The sequence below is a fragment of the Macrotis lagotis genome, chromosome 4 (genome assembly GCF_037893015.1).
Source record: "Macrotis lagotis isolate mMagLag1 chromosome 4, bilby.v1.9.chrom.fasta, whole genome shotgun sequence".
NCBI classification, from domain to species: Eukaryota; Metazoa; Chordata; class Mammalia; order Peramelemorphia; family Peramelidae; genus Macrotis; species Macrotis lagotis.
Window position 1 is genome coordinate 41,180,736 of NC_133661.1, and position 25,827 is coordinate 41,206,562.

Genomic DNA, 25,827 nt, shown 5'->3' on the forward strand with positions numbered 1-25,827 from the left:
GGAGGCTTAATCCTCTAGGCAAAAACTATGGAAATTATATACCCTGAGCAAAACAACTGCATATATTGTCAGACTTTTGATGTACTGTTTATTTTTATGGTTGAGCTACTTTCTCCCATCCTACCTTTAAAAAAATTCTTTGTGATAAGGGATGGTTCACTGGGCAGGGGAAGAGAGTAAGGTATATTTAGAAATACAGGAGAAGTAAAAGCAAAACACACTAATTTTTTTAAAAAGAAAAATGATACCTACCGATAAGGAAGTCTCTCATAATAAGTCTTTTCCAAGGCAGCAAAATGATACCTGGGCTTCAAGTCCATGGCAAGAAGGGAGATCAAAGAGGAGCCTTTTTTCTTGGTATCCACATCTCCCTATAAAAGAGAAATAGCATTCTCTTAGGTGTCTATACTTGGAGCAATCATACAAACCTGAGTAACAAGAGAACTGGTCAGATCTGGATCACAAATCAGAATGGTTTTCGGAGGCCAGGGGTTGGAGGTGGCCTCACCTTAATCGATGCAAATAAAATAAGATAATCCAAAGCAAAGCTGGAAGGTAAACTAACTCTTTCTAATTAATTTGTCATGCTGGTCAGATTTCATTAAAATGGTGACCACCACATTTGGTGAATGCAAAGTTAAGTCAAATTCTTAGGTATCAGAGTTGAAATATTGAAATAGTTTGTATGGAATAGTCAGAGAATTCATAAGCCTGGGAAGCAGAAAAAAACAAATACTGAATGGGATGGGGAAGAATGTGGGTGGAAAGGTGTAAGGATGTGAGTGCAAACCTATGATGTGCTATTTGGTGGTCTTGGACAGTGTAAAATCCCTTTGTCAGTTTTCTTCTCTTTAAGATGTGGGTAATAATACCTGTTCTGCCTTCTTTGTAAAATTGCTAACAATCAAATGGTAAAATGTGGAAGTCCTTTAAAATTAGTTAACTGCATGGACCTCAGAGATCAGAATATCCCTTAATTAACTTTTGTGGGAACAAATATCTCCAAGCTTTTAAGAACCCTTACCGAATCTGTGGAGTATCAGCTTATACAGCTTCTTAGCACATGGAAGTCAGGTCTTCTATAAAAAGCAAGATCTGTCTGAAGTGTTGCCTTTTTCAACCTTGGTGGGTGTGTGTGGGGCAGCTCTTAATATTACTATTCCAAGATTTGGTGAACAGACCATTGATGTTCATGACCAATGACTCTGCCTGATTTTCTCTGTATTATTACTAGTTCCTGCTTTCCCATTTGCAGGTTGAAGAAATCTCACCTTTGGCATTTTCTCCCATTCAACAGAAGAGACCACTTGTGTACCTTCACTGACTCTTCACCAGACTGAAGTTATTTCCAGGATTTTTGGTGCCTGAGTCTAATGGAGAGGGGCTTTCAGGGATGGTGTTACCCCAGGTTCGTACAAGAAGAAAAAGCACTGGCTTATTTCTGAGTTATTTTCAGCCTCCTGCTGCTATATTTCAGGGTACAATCTACAGTAATTTTATGGGGTCATACCTAGAAATAACCTTTTATGTAAAGAGTCTGAATGATTTTCTCCTGGAGATTTCCCCTGTCCACCACTCAAGTTTTCTGGATACCCCTAAGTGGTCCAGAGCTGGCTCTCATGATTTTGACACCCAAGCAGCAGCTCCGGCCTATCCTATTCAGGCTAAACTGGCTTCAACTACAGGTTCAGCCATTATGTGAGACTCCCTAAGTTCAGGGGCTCATCATTAGATGGGTGGCTGGGAGTTGAAGAAGTTTCCAGCTCCAGAAATTCATCAACAACTGTCATCTCAAGAACAGAGAGGCCGCATAAGTGGAAGGGATACCTGTGTTGAAAAAAATTACAGATCCATGAAGTACTGAAGCACCTTCCATCGCCCCACAATGAAACTCACTGGGTAGTTTTTGATCACAGAGTCAAATTCTTCCCTGTTGGTTTAGCATTCCATCTCTTATAAGATCTGCCATTGGCACACTGGAGATTTCACATGTATGCCTTCTGTTAGATCATTTATAATAATATTAAAGGAGAATTGTCAAAGTAGAGAGCTCCAGGGAATCTCACAAAGAAGAAGGTACATTCCTTGTGGTTCCTGAAAAATCCAGCGAGGGTCTGAGTTAACTAAAACATGTTAAAACTGGTAAATACAACAAAATCACACAAAATCTAATACTAATCACAGGACTATTTGTTTTTGGAAATCTCATATGGACGAAGGTGGGGGTGGGGAAGCTGTACAATGGGACATTCAAGGTTTAACATTCAGTCCTCATTCTTTTTTGTAAAGGGGAAACATTTACATTTATTGATAACATCATCATAAGTCAGTTTTTTTTTAAAATATCCCAACTGGAAAAGAACTACTCACAGAAGCATTTCCAAAGTTCCCCACACCTTTGGGCCATGGGGATGTCAGTAAGACATCAACACCTTTAAAATGTGATGTGGACTGCAAAGTAGCTTTCAGTGAGCATACATCTTTGGAGGTAAAACTGTAAGGTGGGGCAGGCTCAGCCAATGACTCTGTCCCACTGAGGTATGCGATCTGTAGTCCTGAGGCACCAGTGAAAACACCTTTTCTACCTAAACAACGGGGGAAAAATATTAAGTTTTAGAAAGATTGTTAAGTTTTCAGGCAGAAATATCAGAGGAGGCTTCTCCACTTATAGAAAACATCAGATAAACAGGGACCATTAAAGATGTATAACTAATTAGGCAGAGAGAAGAATCCAAGTCAGAGAGGGAGGAGACCAGAACTACAGAGAAAATACACTTCTCTGGCAACTAGGGCACCACCTGGGTTGAGAAGGGGCTGGCCTTGGATAGATATAGAGAGGCAGTAAAGCTTATTCTTTTTTTAAAAATTTATTTTTAAGGTATATTTCTCACAGTAGATTCCAAATAGTCTATAATAATATTATGAAAAGACTGTGTTGCTATCACTGGCTAACTAAATACCAAAAGGATAAGGAGAATAGAGGTCTTTGTGGCCAAGGCCAAAACCCTAAGTCCACAGAGAGTGGGCAAAGACAGAGAGTGAACCACGCTGACACAATTGGAAAACGACCTACCATGAATGTATAATCATAAATTCCCAGTCAAACAATACAGTTACTTGCATGTTTCACTATCACTTCCTCAGCAACTTTGAAGGAGACTCTGCTGTTACTGACCCTTAGTCTTTTACAGATGGGAAGGGATTAAGACCTTCCAAACTACCCTTGGATCTCTGTCTAAATTCTAAAAAAGAAAGGAAGACTAGAAGACAGGAGTAAGATTCAATAAACATATGTTGAGACTTAAGTGAAACAACAATGTAAATGGAAAGAACAACAAAACAAATGAAACTGAATCCTGTGAAATTATAATGGGCAAGGTTGGCCCACAGAAGAGTTAGAGAAGACGTCTTACTCTCTTCTTTAATAAGGAAGTGGAGAAATACGGCTGTGGAACACTAAAGATAAACTCTTTTTTTTATTCTTTACTATATAGGGACATGTAAGGGATTAAAATTTTTTTTATTATAAACACTATAAAAATTGAAGGTCATGTAATAGATGTTTTTCTTTACTTAGAATTAAATTTCTGTCATTTCATTTACTGGATCTGGGTTCTAGCTGCATTCATATTAGGTTATTCAGGCTTTTGCATCCCGAGTGATTTTTATTTGTCATCAGTTTTTTTTTTTTTTAGGATTTTTCAAGGCAAATGGAGTTAAGTGGCTTGCCCAAGGTCACACAGCTGGGTAATTATTAAGTGTCAGAGGCTGGATTTGAACTCAGGTACGCCTTACTCCAGGGCTGGTGCTCTATCCACTGCGCCACCTAGCTGCCCCATCTTCATCAATTTTTAGCCTTTTCTCTAAAGTTAACCTTACTATTTTTTATAAATTGAGATTTATAGGGGCAGTTAGGTGGCGCAGTGGATAGAGCACTGGCTCTAAAGTCAGGAGGACCTGAGTTCAAATCCAGACTCGGACACATACTAATTACCCAGCTGTGTGACCTTGGGCAAGTCACTTAACCCCACTACCATGCAGAAATTAAAAAGAAAAAAATTTAGATTTAGGCTAATTATAAACAATGTCTAGATACCCACGCAGACTATTTCTTCCATTATTCCCCAAAAGTGTGATGCAGCTATAATAAACCTGATGCTCAAATTAATTGTTTTCTGGAGTTATGCTTTTCTTCCCTCTAGTTTCCAGTTGAAACCTGAGTCAGAATTGAAAAAAAAAAGCTACTTCAACAGAGAGGAGTGTCAGAGAGAAGGGTCAAAGGGAAGGCCCATTCTAGGACTGGGGATATGAACTAAATTAATGCACAGAGATGGGTGAGCACAAGATGAGAACAGGAGTGGCTTAGGGGAAGAATAGGCTAGAGAAGATGAGGCCAGAAAATAAGGCTGAAGTCAGAATCAAGAATTTGCACATGATTTTGTTGTTGCTATTCTGCTTTTTCAGTCATGTTCGACTGTCACTCTTTTGGGGGTTTTCTTGGTAAAGATACTGGAGTGGTTTATCATTTCAGACAAGGTCACAGAGCTAATGTCTGAGCCTGGATTTGAACTCAGGTCTTCTTGCCTCCAGGTCCAGCACTCTACCCATTGTGCCATACCCCACTTTATTCTGTAGGTAAGAGGGAAATGCTACTGAAGATTATTGACAGGTATGACAAGCAAAGTCGTGGTAAGAAGATTATTTGGGACAGGTTGGAGAGATGTTGGAAAACTATTCATGGATCTACTACAATAGGGTAGGTAAGAAGAAATGAGAATGTAAACAAAGATGGGCACAGAGGGAGCTGAGAGGTAGGGACAGATAAAGAAATATCAGTGAGGTAAACTCATTAGTACTTGGCAACTGTTCCTTATGAGGATAGTAAAGCCATCAACAGAAAGGTTCTCTTAGAGGGAGGGAAGAGTCTGTGGGAAGAAGATCACCGAGTCAAGTTTCTGACCCTTGCTTCTGAAAGGTGATGAAGGTAACTTTGACAGATCCCAAACCAAAAAGGCTCAAGTCTGGACCTAACAGCAAATTGACTCTTATCCAACAGACCAGGCTATCTCATGGCAGAGTGACTCCTCACCAGGGCCTTGGCCATCAGGTCATCAACATTTTCTAGCCAACTCAGGAAACTACGGAGCATGACATGGAAGGGGTTGTGATCTGCTTTTGTGGAAGTAGTATACACATGGATGGAGTCACAGATCCTTGGTATCTTGAAAAAAAATCTCTTTATTTCATGTTTGGGAATGTGTCCTATTAAGCATTCTTCATAGTTAGCTTGAAGCCTTATTCAAACATTGTATTCCATGATTATTATTACTTAAGAGTCCCAACTGTTCTGTCATAGATGCCCTGGCACAGTTAGCCACCTGGGCATGATAGGATATAGTTTGAATTAGACTATAATACGTAGGCTGGGAACTGGCAAACAAGTTCCATAAATCAAAATGAAAACCATGAAATAGGAACTAAAGAAAGAATTCCATACAATGGTGCTGATCTTAAAGTTCCCAAAGAACAGTCTTATATGAACTAAGAGAACACTCTTAGAATGAACAGGAGTAATTATAATCTAACCTGGATTTTAAATACATATGAATTTATACAAAGCACAACTGAGAAGACATGAAGAAAAGAAATTTCTTGTGAAAGCTAAAAAGCAGTAAAAAGAAGATCATTAGAGATAAAGAAAATGGATCAAACTGAAAAAGCAAAAATTAGAAAACTAGAGAAGTCAAATCTGATAAAAAGGGAAAGGGGCGGGGAACCTTAGGGTTATGGCCTAAGGTCAGTTTCTGGCAAAAAATAGTCCTTAATCTCCTGTGTGACAAAGGGGGCTGCTGTGGGCCCATTTTTTCCAACTACATTCCCTCAAAGCCCACCCCCATGACCCTTTTCTGATCCATACCTAGGTAAGTAATGTTTTCAGCTAGTTCACATCCTTCAACATCTGGGAAGTATTTGACAGCTTCCTGGTCATTAGCACCAAGTACATAAGTTTGAATAGGTGCTTTGGAGAGGAAAAGAGATAACAAGAGAGACATCATATAATCACTGGATGAGTATGAGAACATTTTTCTTCACATGTGTAACATTTTTAACAAAGCAAAAAAAAAAAAAAAAAACCCAACTACCTCTCCAGCCATTAGCAGTCTTATGTGATCCATAAACTCCCTCCCAGGCTATCTCCATATCCAACATTTGATAACTGTACTTTGCTTATTGATGGGTGGTGTTGTGCTATACTTTGCACACTGGAGCTAACTCAATTGCATAATAAAAATGGATGTTGTAAAATAACATAATAAAAAGGACTAAAATTGGAAGACAGAAGAATCCCAGAAGACCTGATTTGTCCAAATGATGGTTATTTTATACAATGTATTCTCTGGAACAGATTCTAGAGATATTCACAACATAAAATCCACATTCAATCTGTAACTTGAATGTTTTTTTTTCAGTGTGTAGCTAGCACACAGTAGGTGTTTGTTGAATTGGGCTGGCACAAGGAAGAAATCCTTAAGTAATAATACACAGACAAAACATACTAGGATCACAAGTCTTTAGTACTTTGAAACTTTCAAGAAGTAATTTCCATACCTTTCTTGACTCCTGTCTTGTATTCCTCCCATTCAGTACTTGGTGTAGATCCAAAGAAGTTACCTACACACAACAACAGCTAAAACGAGATTTTAAAGCAGACAAATATAATACAAATATTGTTGATATACAATCTTTATATTTGATATCTGCCAAATGGTCAAAATCAGATTCTCCTCGACCAATGTGCATAACCTGAGCAAGAATTCTGTGACTCGATTCTAACTATGAATGTTTTATGGAATCTAAATCCCAAATAAAACCATTCAGATCCTTAGTAAGCACAAATTGATATAAATTTTTGTCCTCAGAGTAGCTACCAATTCAAATTGGGAATATATACTCTTCTCAAACAAACCCCAGTTCCTATTACTTCTTTATGTACTACTCGACTGTGTCTGCTCTCTTACCTAAAGATGGTCACAAAAGAAACACATCCCCCAAATTAGGCTATGAACATTCAACTCTCTGGTGCTAGTTTCTAAACCTTTGTGTTGATCATCCAAACAGTTCTGTTCTACCTGGTTGTGTGGATTGGATCACCTAAGTCACTCATGATTACAAAGCAATAAACACTAAGGAAAAGTTTCCTAAAGCACCCCTCCAGGAGATCTAGATTTTCCTGCAATGAGATTACACCTGAGAGTAACTGATCTACCTAGTCAACTAGTTAACTTTCTGAATTGGATCTCCCAGTGGTCAAGGAGTTATCTACAAAAATAAACATCCAGAAAAGAGGTGACAGTATCCAAGGCTGCAGGGAGGTCAAGAAGAATGAGGATTGAGAAAAGGCCATGAGCTTTGACAATGAAGGGATCATTTCTGGCAACTCTGGAAACCTGGCATTTCCCTTGAAATGATGAGGTTGGAAGTTAAACAGTAGAAAGTTTAGAAGAGAAAGAATAATGGAAGGATTGACTGTAAACAGTCTTTTTTTTTAGGATTTTTTTTTGCAAGGCAAATGGGGTTAAGTGGCTTGCCCAAGGCCACAAGGCTAGGTAATTATTAAGTGTCTGAGACGGATTTGAACCCAGGTACTCCTGACTCCAAGGTCGGTGCTTTATCCACTGCACCACCTACCTGCCCCTGTAAACAGTTTTCTAAATAAATTTAGTTACCAAAGGTAGAAAAACAATAGGAGAACAGCTAGTAAGGATGGAGAGATAAGTGAGGCTTTTTTAAAGATGGGAGATGTGCATGTGACTAGCAGCTGAGAAGCAGCTAGGAAACTATGCTACTATATACTACCTAATAAACTGCCAACTCCTTGAAGGCAGGCAACACGTCTTGTTAGTTTTTGTATCTTCCAAAGTCTTCTGCACAGAAAGGCATTCTAAGTTGGTTAAATGTAAGTGAAGTAACTTGTCCAAATTAAAAACATCATTTGTTTCTCCCCAATAGTCTTTTGTTGAGTTGAGTCAATCCATTTGCTGACTCTGAACACAACTTATTAGACAGCCAAGCCTGGGTTATCAATAGATCTTACTCTCTATTAACCCTTGTCTATTAAGTATAACTTGATAAACATTTATTAAGTGCAAGGTGCTGTGCTGTGTGATAAGATATGGTTCCTGGTCTCAAGGGTTCATAGCACTAATAGGAGGTTATCACATGTGCACAGATAATTACAAAGTATATCCAACATGATTTCAAGAAAGCTATAGCATTAAAAACTAGGGCAATCAGGAATGACTTCATGTAGCAAGTACCACCTTACCTATGATTTGAAAGGAGATATAAGACAGAATTGAGAAGGGAGGCATTCCTGGCATGTGAAAACACTCTTACAAAGGAATGAAGGTGGGAAATAATGAAATGTCCTGAATGATTAACAAACTGGTTTGACTAAAAAGGAGAGTTTCATAAGAAATAACAAGGGAAAAAGGTCAGAAAATGAGTGGATTTAAATTCGGGGCAGAGGAGTTTGTATTTTATTGGAGAGGCAATGGTAAAACAACAAAGACCACTTGGTAGTTTGTGATGTGATCAAATCTGTATTTTAATATGAATATATTTTAGGCTGCTTTGTGGAAGACAAGATTAGAATTTGGAAACGATGCAACAGTTCTGGAGAAAGGTGATGAGAGCTTGAAGTAGGATGGGTGCATGAAAGGAACATCACGAGAGATGTTCTGGAAAGAATACATTAGGAGGATAAGAATATTCTCAACGGAAGTTCACGGACTGGAGAAAGAACTGAATTGAACATTCCAATGGAACAGGAAAGAGGCAGGCGATGAGGAGGGGCTGGAGATTTGGAGATGTGTTTTGCACAGTGTGGATAACTGAATCAGCAAGGAGTTGGTGGGATCGTCAAGGGAAAATGTGGACAGAGAAGAGGATCCAGGTCAGAACCCAAATGGTCCTTGAAAGCGGAGCTCAAAAACCACCTTTTACAAGAGAATGGTGTTTGCTACTCGGCTCTGACTTGTGGTCTGCCAGGGTCTCAAGGGGTACTGCGGATACAGAACAGCCCACAAGCCGGGCGTCACCAGTCACGTGACACCGATCTACTTCGGCTTCCTGTCTCAGGGCCGAGGAGAGGGAAGATGGAATGAGATATTTTAAAGTGCCGTGAAAGCCTATAAATACGATCGGCATCGTCAGGGCGTGTATTAGTCACTCACACGGCGCGGGGCTGCTGGCAACATGTCCGGGGGTTTATATTCCAACTTCGCAGGCCTACTGGGTGTCGGGACATTCTACTCCCCCTTATTTTCCCCAAACAGCAACTTCCAACAAGGATTTCCCTGCATGTTTCCCTCCCTTAGGGCGCCGTGTGACGCGGACTCTTCACCGGCCACCGTGCTAAACATAGTCACGTTACCCATGGTGTGAAGGAAGTGGCACATGCCAACACAGGAGGGGAAATGACATCATTCCTAAGGGAGTAAGACGGCCGACTCTGGTTTCCTTCCCAGCTCCAGCCCCCGAACGCCGCCCTTTCTCCACTCCTCGGCCCCCCGCATGGCTGGCGCCTGTCACCGACGCGCCTCCGCCATTCGGCCCCAAGGGCCCCCCATCACCCCGGGCCTCTCCCGGTGCCCCCCGTCTCGACCCTCCTTAGGGCGGTGGGGCCACGCGGCCCGGGGCCGCCCCCCACTCACGTCGAAGTCTCCGCTCTTCCTCTGGACGGCGCGGACTCTGGCGAACAGGGCCTCGAACCGGCCCTCCACGTCTCCGCAGGCCAACCTGGGCCGAGAGAGGCTCGTGAGCCGCGCCCCCCGCCCCCCCCCCGCGGCGCCCCCCGCCCCCGCCCCGGCACTCACAGGCGCAGCGGCTTCGGAGCCATGGGCCCGGCGGAGTCTGCGCACTGCGCTACGGGCCGCCGCGAGGACAAACGGCCCCGCCCCCGCCCAGGCCCCGCCCCCCAGCCCCCGCCCAGGCCCCGCCCCCAAGGACGCCTCACACCGCAGCTTCCGCTCTCGCCTTTATTATTTCAGCTCAACAACGGGGCGGGTGGGGGCGGGGCGGGGCCGCCCCCGGGGGTGATCCTGATTTCTGCGCTTGGTCCAGGGCACACAAGGGGTCCGGGGGTGGGGGAGGGGGGCGGGGGGCGGGGCGGGGCTTCGGCCCGGAGGTCAGCTTTTACAAAACATTCTCGCAGTCCAAGTCTGCTCAACAACTCTTTCATCGCCTCTCCAACTTCTTGTATTTTGCTTCTGCAGGAAGAAAACAAAATAAAACTAACAAAAATTTTTTGGAAGTTGGATTTTAGGCAAATATTAAAACATAATATCTCGGCACCGGTCTGAAATGTCATCAAATCATTTCTCTGCAGTTCAAGGTTGGAGTCCCTCCCGACCCACCCAGCAGCCCTCTGCTCCACCTCGGAATGGACAGTCACTTTGAGAACAAGCCCTCTTCTTTCTCTACTGGCAGGGGATTTCATGAAATACCTCCCTGAACAAACGGCAGCAGTTCCCTCATTCCCTTATCTACAGACTTCATCTATAAAGATGAGGCCGTCCCTTTTTTGCAGGCATTTAGACTTCAGGGGTTTATTATCCTTATGATCATCCCCCAGCCCCTTGCCTCCTTCTTGACAACTTAAAAACAGTCCATTTATATCTTAAAAAAAAAAATCAAGTCTCCCACTCCTTCCAAGTATTGTCCTGTATTTCCCCCTCAATTTCACGCCAAACTCCTAGGAAAAAAGGCAATACAAAAGTTTACCTTTCATACCTTCCACAAACTCCTTGTCATCTGACTTCTCAATCACAACACAGCTCTTTCTAAAGGTCAGTGATCTCTGACTTAATCAAACCTGATGGTCTTTTCCCAGCACTGATCACTCTGAAGCACTTGACCCCATAGAATCTCCTCCCTCCTAGATGCTTTTTTTTCTGTAAGGCAAACCGGAATTTGAACCCAGGTACTCCTGACTCCAGGGCCGGTGCTTTAATCACTGCACCACCTAGCCGCTGGCCTAGATGCTTTCTTCCCTAGGTTTTACCCCACTGTTCTCTCCTGCCTATGTGACTGCTCCCTTCTCAGTGTCCATTACAGGACCATCATCCTTATCCTATCTATCTATAAGAGCCCTATGCTGGATACCCTTCTCTTGCTACACTGTCTTTTGGGGTAGTCTGCTATGTCCCATGGGTTTAGCTGTCACCTTTATGCCAACCACAGTACACACATATATACATTTCGAAATGAATGCTCTATAGGCATTTCAAACTCAAAATGTCCCCAACAAAATTCATTACATTTTTTTCTTCTGTATATCCCTCAACTCACCCTCTTCTGAACTTCCCTCCTTCAGGTGTGGGTACCATCTTCCTTCCTCAATTTGCAACACCAGAGCCATCCCTGACTCTGATTCCATAGCTCACATCCATTTCATTCTGTTCATTCACACAGCTGTCACTCATGCTCAAGTCTACTTCACTTAAGGCTTTTGTTTTAGAATTACAAATTGATCTCCTCACTTCTGTCTCTTCTTCCAGTTGTCAAATGGACGTTCTTAATGACACAGATCTGACTAAATCATGTTCCTGATCCAAGAAGCTCTACTGATTTCCTTTCCTTTAAGACAGAAATTAACCTGTTTTATAATCCAGGTGTAACCTCCGTTTCCAGGATTATTGCATATAACTCTACTTCACAATTCCATGTTACAGTCAAACTCATCTCTTAGTTTTCCCCTATAGAACACATTTTATTTACTGTAAAAAAACAGGACCTTTGGACTGATTGTACTCCATGTCTGGCATGTTCTCCTTTTTTACTCTTGACACATAGAAGGTTGTCCAGATGTTCTTGACTATTAGTTTCCCTCTTGCTCAATTATTTTGAATACATTTTGTCTTTAATATTCTGTGTGTGTGTGTGTATGTATGTATATTCTTTCATCTCAATAGAATGTGAGTTTCCTCCAGGGTGAGAATAGTAGTCTTCATAATCCTAATGGCTACCACAGTGTCTGCCTCCAAGTATGCATTTTGATATAAGCTCAAATATTAGTGTATTCTCCCTTAAACTGAAATAATTACCCAGTTTCTTTGAATATGCATCCAACTTGTAGGCTGCTTGCTCAAGAGCTGCTACTTGCTCCTCAATTAAAGTGATCTGATCCAGATAAGGCTGAAGTGCTGCATCTAAAAAAAAACAAAAGCAAACCGGCATCATCCTCAACAAAGACACATTTCCGCAACTATGTCCAGATTGATCTCTCTTTGTTCTACTCTCTATTAAGAAAACTAAACCAAAAAGTCCCCAGGCAGCTGTGAAGACAGCCCTTTACATAGGTACGAGGAATTCACTGAGAGGTAAGAAAGGGGAAGCCACCTGTGACCTATACTGAGATTCCTACAGAAACTGGTAGAAAAGAAATGGTCCTTTGCAAAAGAAAGGGTACTGGACTTGGAATTTGGGTTCAGGCCTTTCCCACTAAGCAGCCATAAGACTTTGAGTAGGTAATTTAGCAATTCTAAAATCAACCAACCACACAAAAAACGCGTAGCCTGGGACCATTCCTCTTAATAATAAAGTCACCGTGGCCCTAAAGTTTTCGGCATAGGGTGGGAAGACGGTGCAACTACTGGAAAGACTCCTTTCCAGCCGGTGGGCCCCGGTGCCCGGTCTGCCCTGGCCTTGATGACACATCTCGGACGGGAAGGGGGCCTGCGTTGGCAGTGTCCCGGGTGGTTCCGGGGGGCACACGGGGGGCACCCGGGGGCACCCGGGGCCAGGCGCCCACTCACACTTCTGGTTGAGGTCCTTGAGGTTCCTGCCGATGTTGACGGCGATGTCCTTCATCTCCAGGTACTTGAGGCTCGTCAGTTTGTTCATGTTTTCCAGCAGTTTGTAGTCCTCGCTGGTGGCTGGAAGGCAGAGGGGGGCGGTGAGGCCGCGGGGCGCCGGCCGGGGGAGGGGCGGGGGTCCGTGGGGTGCAGGCCGCGGCCCCCTCACCCGTCAGCTCGCCCGTCAGGTAGGTGGCCATTTTGGAGAACATGTCCTGGCACAGCCCCGTGATGTCCGCCTCGGCCGGCTCCGTGGCCTCCTCCGCCGTCTCCACCGCGGCATCGTCTGGGCCGGGAGGGGGGAGGGGAGGGAGGGGGAGGGGAAGAGGGAGGAAGAGCAGAGGGGCTGGGGCGGGGGGCGCGCCTCGCTCCGGCCCCGCCCCTCGGCTTCCTTCCGCTCGCCCCGCCCCGCCCCCTCGGCCCCGCCCCCAGACCCGGGGGCGCCCCTTCCCGGGGCTCCCCCTTCCTTTACCTCGGCCCAGGCCGTCCCGCTGGGCGGCGGAGACGTCCTCGGCCGCGGCCGCCATGCCGGAGCCCGCTCAGGCCCGGTCGGCGGCGCGCGGGCCTTCCGGCGGCCCGCGCGCATGCGCCCAGGGGAGCGGCGCCGCGCCTCTCCACGCCTCCCCCTTCCGGCCCCCCGTCGGGGCCCCGCCCTCCCTCAGTTTCCGCTCTTCCGGATGCCTTTGCCATCGTCCCGCCCCCGCGGCCTCCTTCCTTCCGGTTCCCGCTTCCCGGTGCGACTCCCCTGGCTTCCGGCGCCCGGCTTTGCCCCGGCCCGGCCCCGGGCCGCGCCCTTCGTTGGCACGGAGCTCTTCCGGGCCGGGCCGGGCGGTGGGACTAGGCCCGCTGCCCCCGGGCCCGCCCGGCCGCCTCGGCCATCGCGGCCCCCTCCTCCCTGCTTCCTCTCACCCCCCCATAGGCCCCTGTGGATTGAGAAATAGAGCCGGGCGGGGCTGGACTAGGTGGGACCCGGAGATAGGGCCTGCGGCCCCCCACAGTGCCGGGCGCCCTCCAGCCCGCCTCCTTTGTGCTTCGTGAAGGGAATAGGTCTTGGGATGTGGGAGGCCGGGGCCGAGAGGAGACCCTGGGAGGATGCGAAAACAAGCCCAGAGAGCTGCCCGGGGCGCCAGTCACTCAGGGGGAGCAACACCGAGAGGCCCCAGTTAGGGAACGGTGATGAGCCACCTCCCAGCCCCAGTGTTGGCCCCTTCAATCCAGAAGCGACACATGGCTGGGCTGGCCAGGGTTGAGAAATGGCTAGCGCAGGTCAAGTCCGGTGCCAGGCAAGGAGGCCCTGGAGTCAGAGACAAGAAGAATAGCAACTTCTACCCCTTACGTTTTACGGGGGAGCTATGGAGCATGCAAACAAGTTGTAGGGAATTGGAGGTGTGTGGGGGGAACATTTACTGATGGGATCAAGGAAACCCTCGGACGGAGCTTTCAATGATAGACAGCGGCGCATATTCCAAGTCCGTGCAACTTTACCAAGGTGGAGTAGAATGCCGAATTTCACGTCACTAAAATGCAATCTACATCTGACGCACACATGAACTAAGACGGGAAAGGCCGGTCTGAGCAAGACCATAGGGGGTTTTAAATGCTTTGCAGAGGAATTGGCATTTTGTGTTTCAGAAAAAGGGAGCACTAACGTTTTTTGAGCAGAGACGGTGATGTGCTTTAGATTTTAGCAATGACAGCAGGAGAGCAATCGATAATCATTGTAGATCACAGATTTAAGGCGGAAGGGACGTTAGAGGGCATGAGCAGGGCCCAGCCGCAGCGAAGCCCACACACAGTTCCATGCCCATGCGGTGCCCCCTGAAGCCGGTTCCTCTGCCGGGTTCCACGGTGAATGCAGAGCAGGACACCGCGGGAGCAGGAAGGACGACGCGCCCACTGGGCAGATGGCTGACCGGATGAGCCCCTACTCGGGGCTTGGGCGAGGGGACGGCGCGGAGGCACGGCCTCCGCCTCGTGCCCAGCGCGGGCTCTCCCCTGCCCGCCACCGGCTCTGACTGCTCTTCATTTCCAGTTGGCTGCGGGGTCTGGTGTCTGCCAACAGAGGGGTTTTTTTATTTTGGGGGGGACAATGGGCTTAAGTGGCTTGCCCAAGGCCACACGGCACGGCACGGCTAGGTCGGATTTGAACTCGGGTCCTCCTGACTCCAGGGTGCTCAGATCCTGATCCAAGATCTCCCCACTTTCATGGAAAGCCTGATTAGCCTCTTTGCATCCATTCATGCCCCCTTAGCCCCCTCTTTATGGGGGCCCCCCCCCACCCCCGTCTCCGCTGCCCCAGCTGCGGACCCCGCTCTGCCCCTGCCGCCCGGGGCCGGGGCCTTTCGCGATCCCCCTCCTCCGCCAAGGCCGGCCGAAGTGTCCTCCGCGCTCGTGACGTGCGTCGGGCGGGCGGCGGGGGGCTCGGGGGGCTCGGGGGGAGGGGCGCGGGCGGGCCGGGGGGGGGGGGGAGGATCGGCCTTCTGCGGAGCCAAAGCCGGGCGGCAGGGGGAGCCCGAGCCGAGGCCGCGGCGGGCGGGAGGGGCGGAGCCTCCCGGGGCAGGGGGGCTGTTTCCGGTTCCGACCCAGCCCGGACGTGACGCTGAGCTCTCGCGAGAACGAGGCGGCGGTGGGAGCGGCGGCGGGGGCCGTGAGCCGGCCTGGAAGTGGCGGCCGAGTGTGCGGCCGACCCCGCTCCCGCCCATGGACCGGCCCCCGGGGCTGCGGCCCGGCGCGGGCGGGCCCTGGGAGATGCGGGAGCGGCTGGGCACGGGCGGCTTCGGGAACGTCTGCCTCTACCAGCACCGGGTGAGGCGGCGGCGGGGGGCGTGGGGTACACGGGGGGCCAAGCTGCGCGCGTGTGCGTGTGTGAGACTGTGGATGCGTGAGCGGCGCCCCGGGCCCGGACCGCGCGGGGGGCGCCCCGGGGAGCCCGCGTCCGAGGGACAGCGGCGGCGACACGCCCCACCCCGGCGCGGCGCAGTGCCCGGAGACGTGGGGGAACCGAGGGGGGCTGCGTGTGTGGTGTGGAGCGTGCGTGCGTGTTTGTGACATGGAATGTGCCGTGTGTGCGACCTTTGGCGTGTAGGTGTGTGTGTGTAGTATGTGTTGTGTGGAGCGTGCATGCGTGTTTGTGACATGGAATGTGTCGTGTGTGCGACCTTTGGCGTGTAGGTGTGTGTGTGTGTGTGTGTGTGTGTAGTATATGGTGTGTGGAGTGTGCTTGCATATTTGTGACATGGAATGTGTCGTGTGCGGTGTGTGTGTGTTTGGGTGCAAGCATGAGTGTTCCTCTTGTACTTGGCTGTTTGCAGCTTTTCGGACTCCGTGAAGCGACCCCCGCGGGCGGGCTGGTGGCGCCTCCCTGGCACCATCAGAGCTCTTTGAGAGCGAGGCCGGCTCTCCTTGCGACCCCCTGCGCTCGGCCCAGCCCCCGCCCTGGGCGCCCCTGGGTGCCCCTGGGTGAGATTGGTTGATTTGAAAGGGAAGTTCGAAGAAGAGGAGAAAGCCGAGTAGGCTGAGCTTTGGGCTTGGGAAGAGGCAATGGGATTTATAGCTCAGGGATTCTGACCCAATAAAGTTAGCACATGGCAAGACATTACTTGAGACACAGCGGGCATTGCAAAGGTGGTATGTGGATGGAGCAGGGCACTTGGAGTTAGGAAGACCTGGATTTGGATGGTACTTTTAGACTGTGTGATCCTGAGCAAAGGCACTTCACTTTTCATCAGTTTTCGGAGATAATGGGCTTCACAAGATTGTTGGAAGGAGCAAATGAGTTAATTCCGTGTAAAGCACCTTGTAATTGTTAGCTGTATACCATCCCCTGCATTCAGTATTCATGACCAACTCCAACCACAAACCATGATGGTCTCATCTTAGACTTCCCTGTGTCACAAAACACACCATCTCCAAGACCCTGAACTTTATAGATCTACTCCCTATAATATAGATCTACACTCTTGATAGTCTCTCCTTTATTCTTTCCCATTATTCCCTGAACCTTTTGTCCACACTTTTCTTCCCATTCCATAGTTCACCACCTGCTTCCAGTCTCTCACAGATCTTGAAGGAGATGACAGTTTTTTGTCTTTTCTCAAGGCAATAGGCTTAAGTGATTTGCCCAAGATCACAGAGGATGATTTAGTTTTCTACTTTAAAAAAAGTTGACTTATGATTGGGAAAGGAGAGAGATTGAACACTTTCTGGATTGGCAATGATAACAAGAGTGGAAAGTGTTGAAGAGATACTAGATATTGATGGAATGGAAACTGAGTACTATAGACTTCTCTTTGAAGAAGTTTCAAAATGAAAAGGTAATGGGAAATGATTGAAGTCGATGGAAGTTACTGTGGGTATGATAAGTATTTCTAGGACAAGGGAGACTTGAGCATATTTATAGACCTAAAAAGGAATCAGTGAGAATAAACCAGATACTACAGGATAAGAGGTAGGTGAAAGAGGATAGGAGCAGTTTTACTTTCATGCTTTGAGTTCTGTGATACTAGATTTCCTGGGCTTCCTTCTACCTTTTTGCCTACACTATAGTCTTTTCTGGATCTCCTTTAATTTTGGACTTCCCTTTTACAGATAAGGAAACTGAGACTTAGGTGATTTGCCCAAAGTTAACAGTAAATAACAAAAGTTGGGATTGGAACACAATCCATTTCTTTGACTTGCAGGAGCCTGCATCATATTTTATTTGATTTTATTTGTGGCCCCATTTTCTTCTTGCGTCCTTTCGTCAGTTTTTGTGAACTCCCCAAATTTCAACTAACCACCTATTTCCTGATACTGCCCTAAGCATTGACCTTAAATATAACTCTAGTGTACCATTTTTTCATCAGAGTAGAGATGGAAATTATACTATGCATACAATTTCATCTCTTATATTGTCTAGTCAAGTCATCAAGCATTTTTCAAGTGCTTACTGCATACTAGGTGTTAGGTCAAGCTTTCAGGATAGTTTTAAAAAATTTTGGTTTGATCTACCTATAAAACTTTTCTAAGAAGTTTTCTGGTAGTGTTTGTGAAAGTACATTGTAATTGGAGCTAGGTAGAGAATCAGGGCAATGATTTAAGTTAATAGTGCCTTCATTCTCTTATATAGTTGAAGGCCAGTTTTGAAGATAGGATATCCTTACCACAGATGTTTAGATCCAACCAGGGAGACTCAGCATGAGGTTTGGGTTAAATGGACACACTAGAAAGGATTTCTTAGCCAAAACTAAAGAACTTTTATGTGCAAGAATGTAACTTTTTCCTTTCTTTTCTTTTTTTCAGGAACTTGGTAACAAAATAGCTATTAAATCTTGCCGCCTGGAGCTAAGTGCAAAAAATAAAGACCGGTGGTGCCATGAAATCCAGATCATGAAGAAGTGAGTGTATTTGGGGGCTTGTATTTTTACAAACTGCCTTGAGATGTATTAAGGCTAGAACTTGGTAGTGAAAGTCTGTGAACTTTCTTAGCATTTTTTAATTATTAAATTTTTGTTTTCCATTAAAAGAGAGAATAGACCTTGTATAGGAACAGAAACTGTATTGTAGGAGATTGATTTAACAAGTCAACTATGCATATATAATGTATGTTTATGTGTATAAATTGTCTGCACTCTGTGGGCAAATCGTACCTTTTAATATATATACACTTTAACATAGTTATATGTTTTGCATGTAGGCTGGTCTCTGGCATAAACTTGTTTTATTGTCATTTAGTATGTTTTTAGAGTGCTTTTATATCCCACTTTTCCTCGACCATATAGCAATCCTGGGAAGAAGACTTAGAGAAATTGAATGACTTTTCCCAATTCATATAATTATAAATTGCACAATGATTTGAATCCAGGTCTTTGATTCTCATTTTACTGTATTTTTTTAAACCATATCATCTGGCTTGCCTCTTGAGTGAAAAATAATGTCAGTTGGCATTAGAAGTGATGGTTGACTCTTCAATAACCTTAATCATTGAGTTCCTTTATTTTTACTATATTCTCATAATTATAGGAAAATACCATATTTTAGAATGATTTGCAACATTAGAAGAGTCTTCTTGTTAACCATCTAATGGACAATTCTTACTCAGGATCATTCTTCAAATCTCCCTTTCCCCCCATTCATTTCAATTAAGGAACTTTAATAGGTGGATAGAATGGACAATGTCATCAATTTATTGATGTCAGTATAGTTTATTTTTATTATTATTATTATTATTATTGTTGTTGTTGTTGTTCATTGTAATAGTCAAAAGAATAGGACTCAATATCTTTAAGATCCCTCTTAGTTCTGTTTACTTTGGCTTTTTGTTTTAAAGGTTTTTGCTAGGCAATGAGGTTAAGTGGCTTGCCCAAGGCTACACAGCTAGGTAATAATTAAGTGCCTGAGGCTAGATTTGAACTCAGGTCCTCCTGACTCCAGGGCTGGTGTTCTATCCACTGTACCATCTAGCTGTTCCTACTCTGGCTTTTTAAGGAGTCATATGTGTTAAGTATCCCTTTCTTTATTGATTGGTCCAGACAGCACACTTTGAAGAAACAAGTAACTGGCGAGAGTACACAGTGCTAATGAGGCTAGCTAGGGTTATAGGTCCAGTGCCCAAACTTGCCAGATAATTTTGAACAAAGAAAAATTCCATTTCACATTTGGATACTAATTTCTGGTGAGAAAGGGTAGTTTCAAATGACGCTCTGTAACTTATTCCCCTTATTGACAGCAGTTCTAAGTATGTTTTCACTGAAAGTCCTGCTTCTTTGGGCTGCAGGTTTGTATCATATCTGAGACTGTCAGAGCTGGAAGGGACTATTGGTCTAATCTTGTCCATTATAGATGAGTAACCAGAAGTGTTTTGAGGGAAAGTTACTAGCTTTAGGTCACGTGACAGGTACAGAGTAGGAGACCAGATGGGAGCCAGTTCTTCTGATTCCAAATCTTGTGCTTTCCATTACACAATGTTGTCTCCTTCCTCCTGAGCCATGTTTACAGGAAACTTGCTAGACCCCTGTGGTCACAATGAGGTGGTGACACATGAGGGAAAATTTTTTATTAGCATTTTGCTCTTTTCGTTTTAGGTTGAATCATCCCAGTGTTGTAAAGGCTTGTGATGTTCCTGAAGAGATGAATTTCTTAATTAATGATGTCCCTCTTCTAGCCATGGAATATTGCTCAGGAGGAGATCTTCGAAAGGTAGCTAGATCTGCTCTGGGTTGGGAGTGGGATCACTCTGGCCACTGACTTGCTTAGTTGATTCCAATTTGGTAGGAGCATTCATATCCTTTATGATCATGCAGTGATGGGCTGGTGATTTAATAGATTTATGGTAGAATTTTTGCAGTGGAAAATTATGACCAAAATCTCAGAACTTATTTATGGTGTCTACCTAGAATAAACTTGTCAGCCATATAATAAAGGACTTACGCTTTTTCTTTCTGATATATTCCCCTTTTGTCTCCTTCCTCCATTTCAAATCTGCTATTGACACCTGCCCATGTGGCTATAGGACTGGTATCTTTGAGGTTTTAAAATTCCTTTGAAATTGAAATACTTTGTTCTCTTTCTTCTTTTTCTCTTATGTACCATCATGGAATTCATATAGTCTCACTATAGAATTTTGTAATTTTTTTTCTGACATCTTTTTTTCGGTCATAATTTGCTTTCTTGTATGAATATGCATTACTTCAGGGTAAAGTTATCAGTAACTATGACTGTGGTCATTGATATGACACGTTTATTTGGAGAATACATATTTTTAAAGTCCTTTTTTCTTCCTTTAGTTACTCAACAAACCAGAAAATTGCTGTGGACTTAAAGAGAGTCAAGTCCTTTCTCTGCTTAGTGATATTGGTATGTAATTGATCAAATGATCCTATTTGATTGTTCCTGAGGATGGGTTTTGGATGAGGGGAAGAGAGTTGTGTACAAAGTTAATACTTCAGATATATGAAGAAATGTTAGTCTTCCTCTGTGACCCTTGAATTGCAGTTCGAAAATCTCTGCGACTGGAAAGCAATGTTAAATGCTAGACTTTTGATGAAGTATTGATTTCTTGCTTGACAACATCTCCAGCTTAATAGAGGAAATGTTCTAACTTATTTGACTAATAACTGCATAGACTAAATTATTTTGTAACTTTAATTTAAGACTTAGAAGTCACCTTTTTCAGCCAATATAGCAGTATTATACATTTGACTTGATAACATGATTGTGAATTTTGGCTCTTCAAATGAGCAGTTCTGACCATGAAACTTTATGGATTTGTGTGGAGCAAGATTCTTGAGATTGTGGGCCTAAGAGTTTCGAATTAGGAGAACTTGGGTTCAAGTTTCAGCTCTGACACTTTGGGAATAGTAATAATAATACTTGCACTACCTACCTCACAGGGATGTTGTGAGGAAAGCCTTAAATAGCTATATAAAAGTGAGTTGTTGTTAGTCCCTCAAAATATATTTTTTATATTCATTTAGGGTCGGGAATTCAATATTTGCATGAAAATAGAATTATTCACAGAGATCTAAAACCTGAAAATATAGTTCTTCAGGATGTTGGTGGGAAGGTAGGTAAAATGCTGAAGGACCTTTACATGCCTGCTAAGTGTAGCACACCTAGCTTATTGGGCTAGAGAAGGATCAAGGTATTTTAAGATTTTTGATTTTTGCTCTGGGGAAAAATGAAGCATAATTGACATTTTTATACCAGCTTTAATAAAAGTTTGTATACTCTGTAAATCCTAAGTGCTCCAAAGACCTTAGCCCTTTATTTTGTCTCAGTGTTACATTTGAAAATTTTGATTCTATATATCCCAAACAAATGACTTTGAAAAGATATGTAAATTTTAAAAATAAATATTAAAAATATGATAATGTTATGTGAATCATTTTTCTGGATACAGTTTAAGGATAAAACCTTTTTCTGAGTAAAACTATCTCTGTTGTCATCTCTTTATATTTTGAAACTTTGTTCTTTTCTCCAGTGCATAAAACTTTTACAGTGTAGTGTGTGTGTGTGTGTGTGTGTGTGTGTGTAGTGTGATATCTTATGCACTCTTCATAAAGGTTGCATTAGTCTAGAGCAGGTCAGAGTTGGAAAGACAATATTCTTCCTTGTTTTAATGCTCCAAGTCTGAAGAAATTTTTGAAATTGGTACAGAGTGGTACAAAAACTCATGTAAAATAGTAGACTTACAATTCTTCAGTTGTTTTGTCAGTTATTCCATACTTTTTCCCTAATGATAACAGCTTAATATGTTCTTATGGACATTGTCAGGAAAGACATTAGAAACAACATATTAAATTTGTATTTCTTCCTCTTCTGCAAACACATAGAGTATGCATAATAGGAATCCCAGTTGCAGCTCTGGTTTTTCCACCTAAAAAAATTTAAGAGAATTGGCAAAAATCTAGAGCAGAGTATCTTGAATGCTTGAAGGAAATCAGGAGGGTGAACGAGAGGCTATGATATGGGGTAGACTGAGAAGATTGTAACTTACTTAGGAAAGACTAAATGATAGAAGGGATATGATTGGATTTCTTAATATCATTTAAGAATGTGGATTTGGTATATGTAGAACAGGTTATTCCAGACTATCCTCATTTTTCTTTTTTTTGTAAGATTAATTAGATCGGGAGATTACAGTAGATATAATTCACTAGATTTCAGCAAAGCAATTGAAAAAGTCTTTAGAGCTTTGTGGACAGGGAGAGATTTGAGCTAGATGATTGTGTATATTTAGGTGACTTTGAAACAGGTTTATTGACAGGACACCTGAAATAGGCATTTTTTTCCTTTTTTTATTTAATATTCTCATTTTGTACAAATAATTTTTTATACATTAATAAAATATTCTTGTTTAAGAGTAAACGAAGTACCCCTCCCCTCCATAAATATAGATTTGCTTGAGCAATAAAGGGGAGAGAAAAAAATTAAAATTAAAAAAAATAATAGTAATAATTGTAGGTATGGCCAGGTGGCTCAATGGACGGAGCACCAGCCCTGGAGCCATGAGCACCCGAGCCCACATCTGGCCCGGTACACCCAACAATCACCCAGCTGTGTGACATGCAAGCCACCCGAACCCCACTGCCCTGCAAAAACCAAAAAAAGAAAAAAAAAGACCCAAAATAAAATAAAATAGTAATAATAGTAGGGGTGGCTGGGTGGCAGACAGAGCATTGGCCCTTGAGCCAGGAGCACCCGGGTCCAAATCCAGCCTCAGTCACCCAACGATCACCCTGCTATGTGGCCCCAGGCAGACTACCCAACCCCATTTGCCCTGCACCCCCTCCCCAAAATAATAATAATAATAATAAAAAATGTGCTTGAGTCTTTGTTCCAACACCAACAACTCTGTCTTTGGGTGGATCACATTCTTTGTGATAAGTCCATCATAAAAGTTACTTCCATGTAAAATAGGCATTATTGAGTTGATGGCAATTTGACATGTCCCTGGGCTTTGATTTTGACCTGATATCATGGATTTAGGTGAAGGTATGATGGTTAATTTATCAGATTTACAGATGCCCAAAGCAAGGAGATACAGTTAACATCCTAATGAAGATCTAATCATGTCATTCCATTATTGAAATTTTCAGGGTTCTTTATGACCTTTAGGATAAAATATAACATCCTCAGTTTGACATCTAAAACCCTCCACCATCTGGCTTCAGCCTCCCTTTTAAATCTTTTTTGTTTATTAGTTTGTTTTTTAGATTTTTTTCAAGGCAATGGGGTTAAGTGGCTTGCCCAGGACCACAGGGCTAGGTAATTATTAAGTGTCTGAGGTAGGATTTGAACCCAGGTACTCCTGACTCCAAGGCCAGTGCTCTATTCACTGCACCACCTAGCCACCCCTGTTTGTTTTTACAAGGCAGTGGGGTTGAGTGACTTGCCCAAGGTTACACAGCTAGGTTAATTATTAAGTGTCTGAACTCAGGACCTCCTGACTCCAGGATTGGTGCTCTTATCCACTGTGCCACCTAGCTGTCTCATCTCCCTTTCAAGTCTTTTGTATTTCTCTCCTTCCTACCCTCTCTGTTAATAGTCATAACTGATCTGCTAGTTCTTCCCTGTACATGATGTTCAATTTTCCATCTTCATGTTTTTGTATAAATGGTTCCTTCTGTATAGAATGCACCCCCTCCTCTCTTATTCCCTGTAAAATCTTATTCATTCTTTTAAATCACAACTTGGTACCTCCCCCTGCCTGATTTCTGCTATTTAGGAGACGCTTCCTTTTGAAATCATTTTGTTTTTCCTTATAAATACTCTATAGTTTCTTCTTTGTCTTTATGGATTCCCTCCAATAGTAGAGTGTAAACTCCTTGGAAGGTAGGGGTTTTCACTTTTGACTTGGGCTCTCTAGGACCTATCCCAAAGCCTTGCATACATGGTAGGTGCTTTGGAAATGGAAATTGAGTGAAACTGAATTGAAATGCAGTGGAATGATAATCAGGAATCAGAAAGATCTTTGAGTTATATTGTGTAAGATAAAATGTAATAGGAATAAATGTCAAGTCCTACTCTTGATTTAAAAAGAAGTTTTTCACAAGGTCAAGACTGGGATATTTGTCCTAGATCATTTGAGAATATATTCGTATTTTAATGAACTATATGATAAAAATGAGAGAGCACTTATGATAGGGTATCTAGAAAAGCAAGTGCCATCTTCAGTATCCAGAACATAGGTGACAGTTGACCTGCTGGACTCTATTAAATTCTGTCTTGGCCAGACCACATCACGAAATCAGCAAGCTTTTATTTATTTTAATTTGTGGCAGACACTGTGATAAGCCAAGAAAAGGGCAAAATAGCCCTTGACCTCCAGGCTCAGGGTACTATCTTTTAGACAGGACAGATAAACTGGTGAGCATCCAGAAGAATGGGGAAGGACCTGTGAGGACTGACATTTAACTTGTAGAGAAGAAGACTTCTTTGGAAGAGGATTCTTTGGCCTGTTTAGGCCCAGGACAGAACTGAGCAATGGAGGGACACTTCAGAGTGACTCATTTTTGTTTGATATAAGGAAATCTTTCACACAATTAAGTGAGTCAAAAACAGGATAAGCTGCTTTGGGAAGTGGTGGTAGGGTGCCCCTCACTAGAGGTCTTTTAGGTGGGGCTACACTTGTAGCCTGATCACTTCCTGGGGTGTTCTAGAAGACATTCTCAGTCTGATATGGTCTCTGAGATCCTTTCTAATGTTATGGCTCTCAAAGCAGGGTTCTGGAATGAGATAGTTAGCTCCTTGAAGGCAGGAGTTTTAACTTTTGTCTTTGACTCCCTAGTATCCAACCCCTGGGTATCTTAAATGAATGTAGTGCTTCTTTTGATTGTACACAGCAGATTAAATCTAAAGAGCCTCCTACCCCTGTGAAGTTAAGTTGTGATGGCTGAAGTGAGAGATTAGGTTAAGAAAGGTTTATCTAGATTAGTGGATGAATTCAGAAAGTTACGAAGAGTATATTCAAAGAAAAATAGACTATTTGATAGCTTAGTTCTTTTGATAAGATACAGTTTCTGCTTACAGAGAATTTATAATATAGTCCTGGGTGACTGGATAAAAGGAAAAAGGAGGAGAATTAGAAGAAGATACCTCTAGAGTTTATAGGGAAACAGTGGTGACTTTGAATCAAGCAGCATCAGTAAATTGGAGATATACTTAGCAGTTTCAGGGGACTGAGTGGTAGTGAATGACAAAATAGCAGCATCTAATCAAACCCAGACATTTTCTGGAAGGAAAAATGGTTGCCATTTCTCTGGAATCCAGAACCCAAATTATTTAAGATCTTTCGAATGAAATTTGAACTTTTAAGTTAAATTCAGTGCTGAATCAGGAGCTTGGAGAAAAGAATGGGGATCAGGGTGTTGGGGACTTTGAATGGACTTTCCTTTAAAGGAAGCTCTTCATCTCTATCCCCTTCTTGTTAGCAGACTATAGGTTACTCAACTTATACAGTTGTGTTTTCAGGTGGTGGTTTTTTAAAAGT

General features: G+C 43.7%; 3 protein-coding genes across 9 annotated transcripts in view; 1 reads left to right on the top strand and 2 right to left on the bottom strand.

The window, feature by feature from the left end:
* Positions 1 to 9,974, bottom strand: part of CWF19L1 (CWF19 like cell cycle control factor 1) — a 34,327-nt gene extending 24,353 nt beyond the window's left edge. The window contains exons 1-6 of one of the 4 annotated variants that reach the window (XM_074232613.1): positions 9,879 to 9,974; positions 9,717 to 9,801; positions 6,610 to 6,688; positions 5,918 to 6,019; positions 2,371 to 2,585; positions 253 to 371 (exon numbers count right to left, since the gene is read on the bottom strand). In XM_074232613.1, the coding sequence (XP_074088714.1) occupies positions 253 to 371; positions 2,371 to 2,585; positions 5,918 to 6,019; positions 6,610 to 6,688; positions 9,717 to 9,801; positions 9,879 to 9,901 (623 nt within the window). In that variant the 5' untranslated portion in view covers positions 9,902 to 9,974. Of the gene's footprint in view, positions 1 to 252; positions 372 to 1,271; positions 2,095 to 2,370; positions 2,586 to 5,917; positions 6,020 to 6,609; positions 6,689 to 9,716; positions 9,802 to 9,878 lie in introns of those variants that run through there. The other 3 variants (XM_074232615.1, XM_074232616.1, XM_074232614.1) reach the window with 3 other exon arrangements.
* A 37-nt stretch (positions 9,975 to 10,011) lies between these two features.
* BLOC1S2 (biogenesis of lysosomal organelles complex 1 subunit 2) lies at positions 10,012 to 13,450 on the bottom strand. Of its 2 annotated transcripts, XR_012477724.1 has the most exons (6): positions 13,330 to 13,450; positions 13,027 to 13,143; positions 12,819 to 12,938; positions 12,108 to 12,212; positions 11,353 to 11,640; positions 10,012 to 10,271 (listed from the first exon to the last, which is right to left on the bottom strand). XR_012477724.1 is itself a non-coding variant. In XM_074232617.1 (5 exons), the coding sequence occupies exons 1-5, from the start codon at positions 13,382 to 13,384 to the stop codon at positions 10,240 to 10,242; spliced, it is 429 nt and encodes a 142-aa protein (XP_074088718.1). In that variant the 5' UTR covers positions 13,385 to 13,448; the 3' UTR covers positions 10,018 to 10,239. The 2 variants fall into 2 exon arrangements, 1 of the variants encoding a protein (XP_074088718.1); XM_074232617.1 differs by lacking the exon at positions 11,353 to 11,640 and having other exon boundaries at positions 10,018 to 10,271; positions 13,330 to 13,448.
* Positions 13,451 to 15,459: 2,009 nt separating this feature from the next.
* CHUK (component of inhibitor of nuclear factor kappa B kinase complex) overlaps positions 15,460 to 25,827 on the top strand; it is a 38,691-nt gene continuing 28,323 nt past the window's right edge. For 2 of the 3 annotated variants that reach the window (XM_074232619.1, XM_074232618.1), the window contains exons 1-5: positions 15,460 to 15,662; positions 18,138 to 18,232; positions 19,919 to 20,033; positions 20,621 to 20,690; positions 21,311 to 21,399. In XM_074232619.1, the coding sequence (XP_074088720.1) occupies positions 15,558 to 15,662; positions 18,138 to 18,232; positions 19,919 to 20,033; positions 20,621 to 20,690; positions 21,311 to 21,399 (474 nt within the window). In that variant the 5' untranslated portion in view covers positions 15,460 to 15,557. Of the gene's footprint in view, positions 15,663 to 16,274; positions 17,171 to 18,137; positions 18,233 to 19,918; positions 20,034 to 20,620; positions 20,691 to 21,310; positions 21,400 to 25,827 lie in introns of those variants that run through there. The other variant, XM_074232620.1, reaches the window with a different exon arrangement.